The 13,361-nt window shown below is 45.9% G+C and overlaps 3 protein-coding genes across 3 annotated transcripts in view; 2 read left to right on the top strand and 1 right to left on the bottom strand.

Moving 5' to 3' along the window:
- The window catches only part of LOC135827823 (receptor-type tyrosine-protein phosphatase delta-like), a 362,685-nt gene that overhangs the window by 181,906 nt on the left and 167,418 nt on the right, over nt 1-13,361 (top strand). The window lies entirely within an intron of this gene.
- On the bottom strand, nt 4,114-10,208 carry LOC135828677 (uncharacterized). The gene is made up of 6 exons (XM_065341097.1): nt 7,503-10,208; nt 6,694-7,230; nt 6,200-6,502; nt 5,357-6,004; nt 5,054-5,278; nt 4,114-4,899 (listed from the first exon to the last, which is right to left on the bottom strand). Exons 1-6 carry the CDS (start codon nt 8,034-8,036, stop codon nt 4,114-4,116), a joined length of 3,033 nt encoding a protein of 1,010 aa, XP_065197169.1. The 5' UTR covers nt 8,037-10,208.
- Nucleotides 10,432-13,361, top strand: part of LOC135827826 (mucin-2-like) — a 324,797-nt gene continuing 321,867 nt past the window's right edge. The window contains exon 1 of the mRNA XM_065340254.1: nt 10,432-10,868. Coding sequence (XP_065196326.1) covers nt 10,433-10,868 — 436 coding nt within the window. The 5' untranslated portion in view covers nt 10,432. The remainder of the gene's footprint in view (nt 10,869-13,361) is intronic.

The following is a 13,361-nucleotide window of genomic DNA, read 5'->3' on the forward strand; positions in this document are numbered from 1 at the left end:
ATTGTGGAAACGCAAATGAAAACAGCTTACAACCCTGCCATGCACCGAGGAGGTCTAGCCATTCCACCAGGATTAGCCGCCAAGGCCATACCACTCCTGACGAACCTGGCTGCTCCCTTGGCCATGGGTACCATGGCATCACTGGGTGACAACGTAATGGATAAAATATTCGGCAGAGGAGTAAGGAAGGGAAGCTCAGCAGGTGCCATGAAGCGCACTAAAAGTCGTCGTCGTCGGCATGCACCGAAGAAGATTCGTCAACGAGCATCTCGAAAAACCAAGAAGCCAGCTCGTCATGTTCGCTCCAAAGGCCGCAGGGCACGAGGAATAAAGAAACAAGGAAGGGTATTGTTCAAAAAACTAGGACATCGTGCCCTCGACGAAGCTTCATCGTTCCTGTCTGCACCTCGTAGATCCCTAACCCGTCCTGAAACTCCATTTGCTCAAAAAATTCGACAGAACATTAACAGTGCAGGACCGTCTTCTATGAGTTCCGCTCACATCGGTCCATCCTACAACATCTGATCATGGACTTTATCTCGCTCCTTGGACAGGAAATCGGGAGGAAGAAAAAGACTAGTCCCGTAAGGAACGACGATGTTCCGACCACGGCCACTGCTCGACACGGGCTGCACATTCCTGGTCTTCAGTTCGAGTCTAAGGATTGGTTCACGGAAATCATTCCTGCTCTGAAATCCTGGGGTCAAAACGTATTGTTTCTGGGACAGAGCAACATGGGTAAATCCTACTTTCTCATCAAGCTCCTGAAACGTGTGCAACCTGAGCGTATAGTTGTCATCTCCAACACGCCGGCCGATCAGTATCGTCTCCCAAGCCTCAAATCCTTCAAGCATTACAGCACCATGCCCGAGTGTATCGAAGACATGGATCTCCAGCCTAACACCTATGTGATCATTGATGACATCAGAGTGATGGGTTTGAAGCACGGCAGTCAAAGAGAGTGTCTCTACAAGTTCTTCACCATGTACAGTCATCATCATAAGTTGAACGTGTTCTTTCTCTCTCAGAGCTTTGATAACATTAAGGACATGAAGATCAATGCAAACTTTATGTATCTATTTCGCTTCACTGATAAAAGCAATATCAAGCGTTATCTCAATACTCTGTTTGGTGGTCTGTGCACGAAGTCATCCATTATCTTTAGATTGTATGAGAAGTTATTGGCGGTGTGTCGCAGACCTATCCTAACCATTGATTGCTCTTCTAATCAGTACTACACGTATTGCGAAGACACTGCATTAAAGGTGACTTTTGAATAAAAACCTCGTTGATGTGCGTGTTTAGCCGAAAAGTTAGCCGAAAAGTTAGCCGAAAAGTTAGCCGAAAAGTTAGCCGAAAAGTTAGCCGAAACATTGAAAAAAAATTCCAATAATGAATAAGAATGGAGCATCTTACGGTGAAATTCTCAAATGGGCTACCGAGCAGTATACAGAGGGTGGGGTCCAGAAAGGGATCCTTCTCGATACCCAAGCGTAAAAGGTTGCAAACCTTGCAGTTTATGTCGAAACATCCTCAACACATCCTCAAGAAGAGAGTAAATTCGTGGGAAGTTCTCGGTATACCACCACTCATGCGGCAAAAAGGAGGTAATAACTACAATACCTACTTGAAAAGCGTCAAGAAAGTTCTTTCCCAAGTGCCAGATCACAGTTTGAGCACCTCCACCCTGTTGGAACTGCAAGCTGATCCGCGAGTAAAGCGTCTATATGACACCCACTTCAAAAACAATCCCGATCACATCAGTTACCCGTCTGTGAGAAATGTGATTGCATCCAACATACTCAACTATGATTCCACTACCGATCAAGTTCGCGATTCCGTTGCAGATGTCAGGAAGAAGAGAAAGGCACCTTTAACATCAGTGCCTTTCAATCTATTACAAGACCACGAATTTGACCGATGGATCCTACAAATCCTGGACAGTTTCCTCCGACATACAAATATACCGGCAACCTTTTTGAAGAGCAACTATTTCACAAGCCGATCACAACTGCTGCAACTCTACGATGAAGATCGACTGAGGTTCAGGAGTCGGGTGGAAGCGGCTGCGGATGCCCTGAAGACGCAGACGATGAACGACTACACTACTCTGGTCAACGAGACGAATCGCATCTACATGTCCAGGTACCCGTTTGCAACCATAGCGGGTGCGGTGGGAATCCACAAACATGTCGATGGATTCCTTCGATCAGAACGAAAGATTCATGAACTAGCCACCCTAGTGCTAGCTGTACCAGGATCGCAGCTCAAGTTTCAAGATCTCAACGATATGACTTCTACGTATGGTAGAACAACTGAAGCAAAATTGATCCATCCCGAGCATTTCATGATCAGAGCACAAAAGGTGATGGTGGACGATGCATCATTCATTCAAGAGGTTCTGAAGGATAAAAGCAGGATCACTCGTATCATCAAGGATATCCTGAGTGGACGTTCAATGTGATCACGTGCGCGAAAATTTTCAGGCTATGATCAAGAATGGACTACCCTCTCAGCAGTGCCGACATCAAAGGAAGATTGAATGGTGTTGGAGGGTTCGTGGGGTGTACAAGTTACGACCTCTTACCACCCTTGAACAATGGAGACTTTTGTATCGTCAACACCGACAACGTTCTACCGGTGTACGATGCACCGGAAGGTGGACATCATTGGTTGACCGTGTGTCGCGAGCAAAACGTGATCCTGGTTTTTGACAGTTTCGGACGCAGTCTATACACTATGGAGCAAGATTACACTGAACCTGCACTGTGCGATTTCTTTAAAGAAGCCTATGCAGACTGTAAGATCATCACCAACACCCAAGCCGTTCAAGACAGAAGCACAGCAGTATGTGGATGGTATGCCATATTGATGGGAAAGCTATTTTCCAAATATGGTCTGGATGAAGCACTTCGAATTTTCCGAAGAGTCTTCGATGAGGATGAAAAGCTGGAAAACGATCAACTGGTTCTCAGTTTAGGTGCCTTGCGAGGTGGTGGAGCCTTGTGGGATACGAAAGTGCAAAAAGCACTTCATGATGGAAGACAGAAGAAGAAGTCGCAGTCCACACCATTCCACACGCAACTGGCTAACGAATTGCACAAACCCAGACGAGTGCATTTCAAAAGACGCAAGGTGAAGAGCAGGTCTGTGGATCACATCTGGAGTGCCGATCTAGTGGATATGCAACGGTTTGCCCGAAGCAACAAGAACTACAAATTCCTGCTGACCGTCATCGATCTGTACAGTCGCTATGCCTGGGCAGTACCCCTGAAAACCAAAACTGGCTCTGCTGTCAGGGATGCATTCGACCTGATCCTGAAAACATCGAACAGGGTACCACAAAAACTATGGGTAGACGAAGGCAAGGAGTTCTACAATGCAACAATGAAGCAATGGGTCAAGGATCACAACATCATCATGTACAGCACCCACAACGAAGGAAAAGCCGTGGTGGTGGAACGCTTCAATAGAACACTGAAAGGCAGAATGTGGCGCCATTTCACGGAGAAAGCTACGACACAGTATCTTGACGTCCTTCCTCAGCTTATGGCCAAGTACAACAGCTCGAAACATCGCAGTATCGGCATGAGTCCCACGAAAGCTTCTCTTGATGGAAAACCAAAAGATGCAGACGTACACTCGAAGCAATCACCAGCTAAATTCAAAGTGGGCGATGATGTGCGTTTGGCTGTGGCTAAACGTCATTTCGAGAAAGGGTACACGCCCAACTGGACAGAGGAAGTGTTCGTGGTAAACGATGTCCTACCCACTGTACCCCACACCTATCGTGTTCAAGACCTGATGGGAGAAGTCATTCAAGGACAGTTCTATGGAGCTGAGCTACAACATGCCAGACACACAGGATTGAGATTCGATAAGGTGTTGAAATACAACAAGAACAGTCGGCTCGTCAAATGGAAGGGTTATCAAGACGAAAAATTCCATACCTGGTTAACAAAGAAGGATGTGAATGATCTCAAAAAGTATTAGCATTTCATATGTACAATGTAGCTCATGCTTTGGATTAACGTGAATATTATGAATCGCATAGTATTTACAATGTATTTCATGAGAAGATATGACATATGCTCTAGTATGTGTGGAAATCCATCAGTGCTTTGGAATATCCTTGTGTCCGAATGCCAGGGTGTTGATACCATCCTCCAGAATGTAACGCTTACTGTCGAATCCACAGAGGGCAATCTTGTGTAGCTCCTCTCCGTGAATGCAATGTCGTCGACTTCGAAGAACATTCATTGTTCTCTTCAGCTGAGACTCCTCGACGAGACATGTTCGATAATCATCGACGGTTATGGTGTTTTTCAACACGCTTCTCTGCACACCTTTGGCACGCTTGCCATTGTCGTTGTCTTCACAGCGGTATGCGTACATCTTGCTCCGCAAACCAATGAACTCCTTGATGGGTTTGCCACCTAGTTCGTCCTTGAACTTCCCTACCACCTTCTTGTTGACCGTGCTGTACAGGTGGTGGGATGGTGAATAGTTGGATGTGTCATAGGCTGTTATGTTGTTTGACATATCGGTGTACAGATCATCCGTTTGAATATGTACGATCAGACTATCAGTATCAGTGTAGAGCAAACGTACATTTTGTCCATAGCGGGGTAGGAGAACTTCATAGTAAAAGGAATACATCAAGTGCTTCGACAGATCGAGGATGGCTGTACCCACATAAATGGGTTTATTGAGAGTCACCTTTGTCTTGGCAAACTCGATTGCTATCAGATCGTTCTCAAAGGCTACACTGCGGATGTACGAAGGTTTGTTGATGCTTTTCTGGAGACGTGGTTTTTCATCCTGTTCACGAATGAGCTTGATGTTTACTCTGTTTCGAACGTTTTCCATGGTCTTGCCATATACAGCATTGTTCATCAACTACGATAAACAGGCATACAAAAAAAAAAAAAAGCCAAGAAAAACAACAATAAGAAAACTGTTATCTTCAGGTCATTCACACTTCCAGTACATACTAGATCCCACACTATCGCTAAATACACACACACACACACACATGATGTGGAGTACCCACCTTATAGAAGTCTTTCTCGAAATCAGAAGTTGATAGCTTTCTCAGGTCAGTATTAGTGTCGATGTATGGCTTCATCCATGGGTGTTGTGTGAAGGAGAGCACACGATGCACATCTGTAATCTCCACACCCAAGGACACATACTGCTGCAAGTTTCTGTAGTGCAGAACATAGTGCTCTTTCACCAGTAGATTTGGTACCAGTTTCTTCGCTTCCAAACCGGTCACCTACAAGAGTACAGTATAGATATACACAAACCTTAGAAGATTAATACAAGCATATCCACCAGATAGACCATGACTTACCATTAGTTTCTCTGCCATGTGGGTCTGATATGGAGAAAGCATATCTCGTGTCACCTTCATCTTCTCAGGAGCCAACGGATAGTCATTCATCATGTCATGCACACCATCTGGAATCCTTAAATCGCACTCCACCATGTATCCCGTCGAAGAGTCCATTGGATGATCGAGTACCGTCTCCAGAAGATCATCCGTCACTGCTTCAAAGCAGAAGTCCGACACGGGCAAGGGTTGAGACATGGCCCATCCATATAGATTGTTCGCATCTAAATATTGGATGAAGCTTGTCGGCTCGTCTGGATTGTACTCCGATAGATATCTGTTGTTGGCGGTGGCGTGTCTAGCGGACACCATGCTTATGCCACCTCTTTTGCCATGCTCAATGAAGTTGAACATGTCAATGTCGGAAATGAGATGAAGGGACACCTTCGTCATTTTCACCAGCGAATCCCAGGCAAATCCCGGTAAGGTGAGGTAATTAGCGGGATCCAATCCATAGGTTGCGTGAGCAGTTCTTCTGAAGTTTTCGAAAACGTCAGCCAACAGCAGCACATCAGTCTCCAGGTAGAGGTCGTGATAGTCTCCTAGATCTTCACAGTCAAACGCAGTCCATACTGTTTGCGCATAGGCATAGTCTTCATCACTGATACCCTAGGGAATAGAAAATGTACACCAAAAAGAAAAACAAATCAACGAACTTATTTTAGTAGTTCGCCCACACAATCAATTATTTAGTATGAAGCTGCAGGAAGCGTTCAAACACATTTTGTCTTATTTTAGTACTTCGAAGTAAGATGGTGAAAAAAGAAAGAGAGAAAGATCTACTATATCTGTCACACTACTCACCGTGTTCGTTAGCATTGAGTGGAATGCATCCTTGGGTGGTAGACGCGTTTCTTCGAATTGGTCGTACGACCCCATATATTCATACGGGTAGACACCCTTTCGTGTCAACAGTTTGCGTTCATCCTCGTCTGGAAATCGTGCGGATAGAAGGGCGAATGCATCTGGTGGTGTAGCCGAAACCAACCGGTCTAGGGAGGTGTTCAAGAATGCCAGGCTGTCGATGAACTGGAACTGTCTCCATCCGAATGTGACATATTTTTCACTGTTGATGGGAACCACTTTGATAGCACCGAGACGCTTGGTCTGAGAAGAAGAAAGAAAAAGAGGAGACACAGTTTTAAGGTGCAGCTGTAAAGATGAATATCAATCATATAAACGTGAATATGAGTACCAACATAGTAATGATCTTCCTTCTTAGAAAAACATCATGATCCACGCACACGCACACACACACACACACACACACACACACACACCACGCATATGTAACGTACCCGTTCTTGTCCTTTCTCGTTCACATACGTAATCTCATCAGTGGATGTTCTCCCAATGGCAGATATGATGTGATGAGAATCGTATCCCTTCAAGTTATGAAAGATCACAGGAATCTTGATCTTGAACGGCTCAATCCGCATGTTCAGGTTACAATGGTTGTGTGCTGCACCACGGTAAGCACCGGTGATGTGACAGTGGTCACGTACACGATCGCTACCCAACGCTTCACCACAGATCCAACAGGAGACTACCGTTTCAAATTCACGTTGCTGACTTTCTGAAATGATCATTTGACCAGCATTACATGCTAGAAGCTCATCACGGATAATCTCCTCCTCTTGCTCAAGTGACAGCAGAAAACAGAACATAGAATCTTCTCCACGGTAGAAGAAACGGTTCGTGACGACGCCATCAGATCGTACTACAATGTACGAACAGGAACAGGCTACATGCTTGTTCTTTTGGAATGTCGAATGACCGATTTTCTTGACAGCGGACAGAGGTTCTATGAAGGCCTCACAATCGGCATAGATCACCTGCATTTGAGAGAGAGAGAGAGAGAGAGAGAGAGAGAGAGAGAGAGAGAGAAGTAGGAATAGCAGCAGGGACAACACCGAGTAAAACAGCGGAAAAGACAGATAGAGAATTAGGAATAGCTGCAGAGACAACACCGAGTAAAACAGCAGAAAGGTGAACAATCAGAGTCAAGAAACATGTGCAGGAAAGAAAAGAAAGAAAAAAAAAAAAAAAAAAAAAAAAAAAAAAAACAGACCACAGTGTGTTCACCTTGATTAAGTGTTCTACTTACAAATGGGGCTTGAAGCTGCTTGTTCACATTCCTGAACATCACTCTATCACCAGCCTTTGGCATCTCCACCGTAGCTTCAGGATGTTCACTGCAGTACATCATATGATTATTCAATGCCTTCTCCGTGACGTGTGTTGAGAGACATCTGAAGCAGACAAAATGTGCTCGACGTGCTCCAGTAGCAACAAGACGACTGAATGACTTTATCCACACCCAGTGCTGCACCTCCACGTCATTGCGTTCGTCTTGGATGAGCAATATATTGATGGCGGTCTGCGGTTGCTGAGAAATTCTTAACGGATATATGACTTTCTCTTCATATCCGAAGACGTTGATGTAAAGACCGTCGTTCAGTCTTTCGATGACTGGTATGTCTTCCAGTTTTGCTGGAAACTCGATGCCGCTCACATCCACAGTATCCGCATGTTCTGCGTACGACGATTGACGACATGGATGAGACTTGTCTGCCGAAAATTTAGCAGCCAGTATTGACCATCTAAAGTACGGATGACATAAGACATGGACAGGCGGCATACAGTTCAATCCATACACCGTATCACCACACTGAAACCCCACTGCTATACTTACAGTAAACACTTGTTGTCAGTGTTCTGCACGTTAACAATGGCCTTCTTCGACTTCAACTCCGGTGGCAAGGGGATGTACGAACTTCCTCCAAGTACACAGTAGCGTGACATTTCGATGTGTAAACAGGAAATCCGTTCAACTACCCAACCTGATCCATGACGAACGAAATCATCAAGACGAGCGTTGATCTGAGCAATCATCCTACTGAGAAGGTCCCTCAGGTCCATGGTGTTGAGCACCAGCGTTGTACTCGATCGGAAGAAGAATGTGTTGGAAACCATTTGTCCTGTAGCAGGATTCAGCTTCTGCATCACCACCTGAACTACCAAAGAACACTTGTACTGACCCCATTGCTCAATATTCTCTTCAAGAAGCAGCTCCAGCGACGGTAGAACATGAGAGAAAAACTTTAGTACATCTGCAAACTCTTGATCAGGACAATAACTAAAGAATTGCAACAGATCAGATGATCTCACTACATCAAAAGACTGACGAGGTTTCTTCCGAAGGGGTTCCATCCTGAGCAGGGGTGGTGGCGGACAACCACACAATGGCTTGACAAGGTACCGAGGATCTATTTTTATAGGGTTTTCGTAATAGTTGAATTCGGAATAACTGGTTGTTTTTCAATTAACCAATCCACTCATCTCCCGCTGGAAACAATTAACCACTTACCGCACTTCCCGCTGAAAACATGTGACCAATTAGCGCACTTCCCGCTGAAATCACGTTCATCCTTTTATCGCGCATTGACCCATGTTCCACACTTCACAGTGAAATCAGTGCTGCAATGATGTACTGTGACGTCAATGCATGGATGCATGATCTGTGCATCTGAGGTCAAGATGAATCCGGTATTCCAGCAGCTAAAAGTTCGAGAAAGAATTGTTGTATGTCGAAAAGAATTATACGAGAGGAAAGCTAGAAAAATTCTACACCTCATGGACCTTTCCATTACGGACATAGATGGAAAACTAATTGACTTATGTCAATGGAAAGATTCCAAACCCGAACCAAAAAAGACACGGCATGTCGCGAGCAACGTTTTGGTTTTTGGCGCGCACCGTGTTCACCGTGTTCTCCAAGGTCGTCACCTTCCCGGAGGCGGGACCCGGCGGGACGGGACTTGGCGGGACCTATAAAACCTGATATAATTTCATTTTTGGTTCACAATTCATTTTTGAGTCCATTGGATGATCGAGTACCGTCTCCAGAATTTCTCTCTCTACCAGATCAAAGATGTCGGCCTGGTCAACCTCCGAACCATATGTAGAGAAGTTTTATTTATTTTCTTGTAGTAATAAAGATGAATTAACCGTTCGGTTACTCACCGATCTGGGTACAGCTTACGAGCTAAGACCCATGCTTCTTCACCCGGATCGGGCGGACTTGACTCCCATGGAGATTGCACAGTATCTGTGCAGGGTGTCGACGCGCGTTCTCGTGAGCGGTGAGAAACACCAGCGTCTACCGAAGATCGTTGTTGATGGTGTAGAGGATTATGGATCATCATCATGGCGAGATACGGGCAGACTGCTCCGCTGCTGGGACGACGGGCGAAGATCGATGTACAACGTGATGAAGGCTGCAGGTGTTCTGGATATTGTCGAAGAGACATTTGCAAATGGAGAGCAGATCGAAGCTCAGGAACTCATCCGTGTCATCAAGGATCTCAATGATCGCAAGGTCTTTCGAAAAGACGGGGATACACAAGCGTCCGGAAAATGATCCGAAAAATTGAAATTACAAGTCAAAATACTGCAAAACTATGAGTTCTGATTAATATAAAATTGGAAAAAGTGAGATAACATTGACATTTGAAATAGTAATATTTTAGACATCGGAATGCAATATTATGATGTAGGGCTGGACATATTACCCACCCCTAAAAATCAAAATTAATGATACATGCAGAATTCCAAATCATGACACCATATTACCTTATTGTTTAGGGTAGAGCATAACACCCCAATACATATTTTCAATAATACCCCTTTTTTTTGAGGTAGGGTCACCCCCTGGCACATATTTTTATCCGCAAAAAAACCGGGCCAAAAATAATTTTCACCGCAAAAATGGGGTACTATTAGTACCCCATTTTTCAATAATACCCCATTTTTTGGGACCCGGGCGCCCCCTGGCCCAGAACCCGCTCGTCGCTTCCTACTGCTGTGTGAGGAGTCTTTCAGGATTTTTTGAAACCATTAGTGGTACTAACTATTCACTGCCTACTGAAAACTGGATAATAGATTCAAAAAATTGAATCTTATGCTAACACATTTAATTATTCTCCCGACGTATGCTTAAACTTTTATTCTGTATGCCTCTTACTTTAGCTGATCATGGAAGATGGAACGTGCAGGAGTATTTGCAGCACTGCTTTCAAACTGCGCCTAAAGCAAGTGATGATTTTGCTTCTCCTCATCAACGTTGTTAAGCCAACAAGAGGGTCAGCATGGACTCACTCCCGGACTACGACAGAGTCGTACACCATTGTTCTTGGTGCAGGTATCATCGCAGCTACTACCAGTTGTCTTGCAAACAGTGAGACTGGAGGGGTCAGTGAAAAAACAACCAATCCACCAGCCAGTATGCCCGACAGTGCACCAACCAGCCCTTCCACCAGCCCACCAACCAGCCCACAAACCAGCCCACCAACCAGCCCACCAACCAGCGCACCAACCAGCCCCCCAACCAGCCCACCAACCAGCCCACCAACCAGCCCACCAACCAGCCCACCAACCAGCCCACCAACCAGCCCACCAACCAGCCCACCAGGTCAGTGACTGCTCCAAAGCCGGGTCAGCCGGTTCAGCAACCCGGTGAGGGGGAGGGAGATACTTGGAACCGTTTGGAAAAAGAATACCGGGTCACTTGTGCCCGGTGGGGAGTCATGTTGAGTACTGTTTTTAACTCTTTTCAGGCGGATGACGTGTATACACTTGCCTGAACCCTATGCCGGTTCTATGATGACGTGTATACACGCGCTTCGGTTTGCGTCGTTTATCGTGGTGAATAGACCGGTGTGCAAACTTTCTTTACTCTGTGAAAGAGCATCTGATCTCCACAAACGACACACCGTTGGAAGGGTATTGAGCCCAGCTTTCCAAAAATATTCTGTTCTTTGCGATAGGATAGATATTGACAGAGGGGCAACAAAATAAACACGGAAATCACGGCATGGAGCGATCGCGAATTTTTTGTTCGTGACTATGCAGTTTGGAGAATGCCAGGGATTTCCCTTTTGCCCAGCGCATGCGTTATGGACATCGAAATAAGCACATGGATCTCAGCTTTGCAAAGCAGTTTGAATCATGAAAATCAGTTGAATTTGAGCAAGGATCCGAAAATGAATGTGTGACTGAGTTGTTGTTTTGTTCCGAGGTGTGGTGGGCCAGTTTGGAGAGGTCGTGAAATTGGCCCTGGTGGGGCTATGGAGCTGAGAACTTCCAGGATGGATATTCTTAGTTCTGATCTTTCCAACAAGCCCAGGATGATGAAATTCCACCCAGGGGAGCTGAAATGAGAACATGTCGTCCTGATCAGTGCTCCCACGCTCCACCAGGAGAGTCCGTGCGCTGGAAAGCAAAGATTACTGGGGGAAACAGGCCAGCATGCAAAGGGTTGAGGGTTGAAACGACTAACCTAAATTCCTTATTGACTAGATTCAATTCTATCGACTGACTATCGACTGGTTATCAACTGACATTGCCCTCATACATGAACACAAATACAGCAAATTTACGCATGTCTTTCATCGTAAGCAATTACGGAACTTGATAGGCGTGACATACCCCAACATCATGTCCAATGAGCAGCAATATATAAGATGCACTGAGGAGCCGATATCCGCAACCGTGGAGAATGCCCATTTGCGCATGCTTGGCCATGCTCTCCCTCTCCCGGATTATGCACCTGCGAGGCAAGCGATGCATGGATACATCACCATTGGCCAACGCGGAAGGAGATGTGTGGCCTCGAACCACACTGCCGAGTGTTCTGCACAGTGACGTGACTCACAGGAAGGCCCACAGCACGGCATGCATCATCCGCTGGACTGTGAATGGCATACGCCGGAGTTCAAATAGGCCCTCCGGAGTGATGAATGCTGTTTTATGCTGGTCTTTGCCCTCCACTGGCACCTGTCAGTAGCCCTACTGCAGCTCTTATGTGGAGAAGTATTGTGCCCGGGTAGCTCAGTCAGTAGAGCATGACACTCTTCATATTAATCGCAGGGTCATGGATTCGAGCCCCACGTGGATCGCCAAATGTCGTCCACTAAAAAAGGACGAGCTACAGTCCTCTTGCGCGACTGCGCCACACAATAAAAGGCCAACTTGTTTGCTTAGAGAGAATATTCTGATCTTGCTTTCATGAGACTAGGGCACAACTAACATCGAAACAAGACGAGACAGGGGAATATATTATGAAGACATAAGGAAAAGTGCGGCGGTGGACACGAAATTGGTGCCCGAGCGTAATACAACTAGTCCCGAATGGGAAGTGAGGCCAAGACGGCAGACGACCAAATATAACTGAGACAAGACGGCAAACGGACGAATACAACGGGGACAAGACGAGAAAGTGCGCATCCAACGGGGACAAGATGCGACAGTGCGTATACGGAGGGGACAAAAGACGGTGCAGCCGCATGTACACAGCAGTCAAAGACAGCGCAGCAGGGTGTACCGCGGTTCAGCAGCATGTACAACAAAGATACACAAACGCAGCGGCAGGTACGACAAAAATACTTCAAGTACACAAATGCAGCAGCATGTGCGAAAAGAGCTACACGCGCAGCCACATGTACAACGAAGAGCTACAAGCCCAGCCACATGTACAACACTAATGCGCAATAACATCATCCTCCCATTCAATAGAACTCCTTGTTGATGCTGCCTTCAAAGTTCAATGCATTGCAACTCACTTGGTTTGTTGACGTGGACCTATTGCATTATAGGAGATTGTGAGCAGTCACCACACACAACTCATGGTGCCTATCTGATTGCTGGTCCTACGACAGAAGGCAGTAGTATGATGATAGTGTGCTCCAAGGGTAATGACATTAATCCTAACCTTGAAACTCCCAACATCAAATGTCAATTCAATGGTAACTGGACTGTACCCGGTGTAACGCCTAGTCTAAGGCTGCGGTCACACCGAAACCATCCCCCTTCGGGCTTGTTATCACTGGCGCTCAGCTGGCTTGCGTGTTCCCTGCCGACCGGTCACACCAGATCTTGAGTGGAAAGATCTGTTCGGTCTTTTGCA

The sequence above is a fragment of the Sycon ciliatum genome, chromosome 12, assembly GCF_964019385.1.
Source record: "Sycon ciliatum chromosome 12, ocSycCili1.1, whole genome shotgun sequence".
Classification (NCBI taxonomy): Eukaryota; Metazoa; Porifera; class Calcarea; order Leucosolenida; family Sycettidae; genus Sycon; species Sycon ciliatum.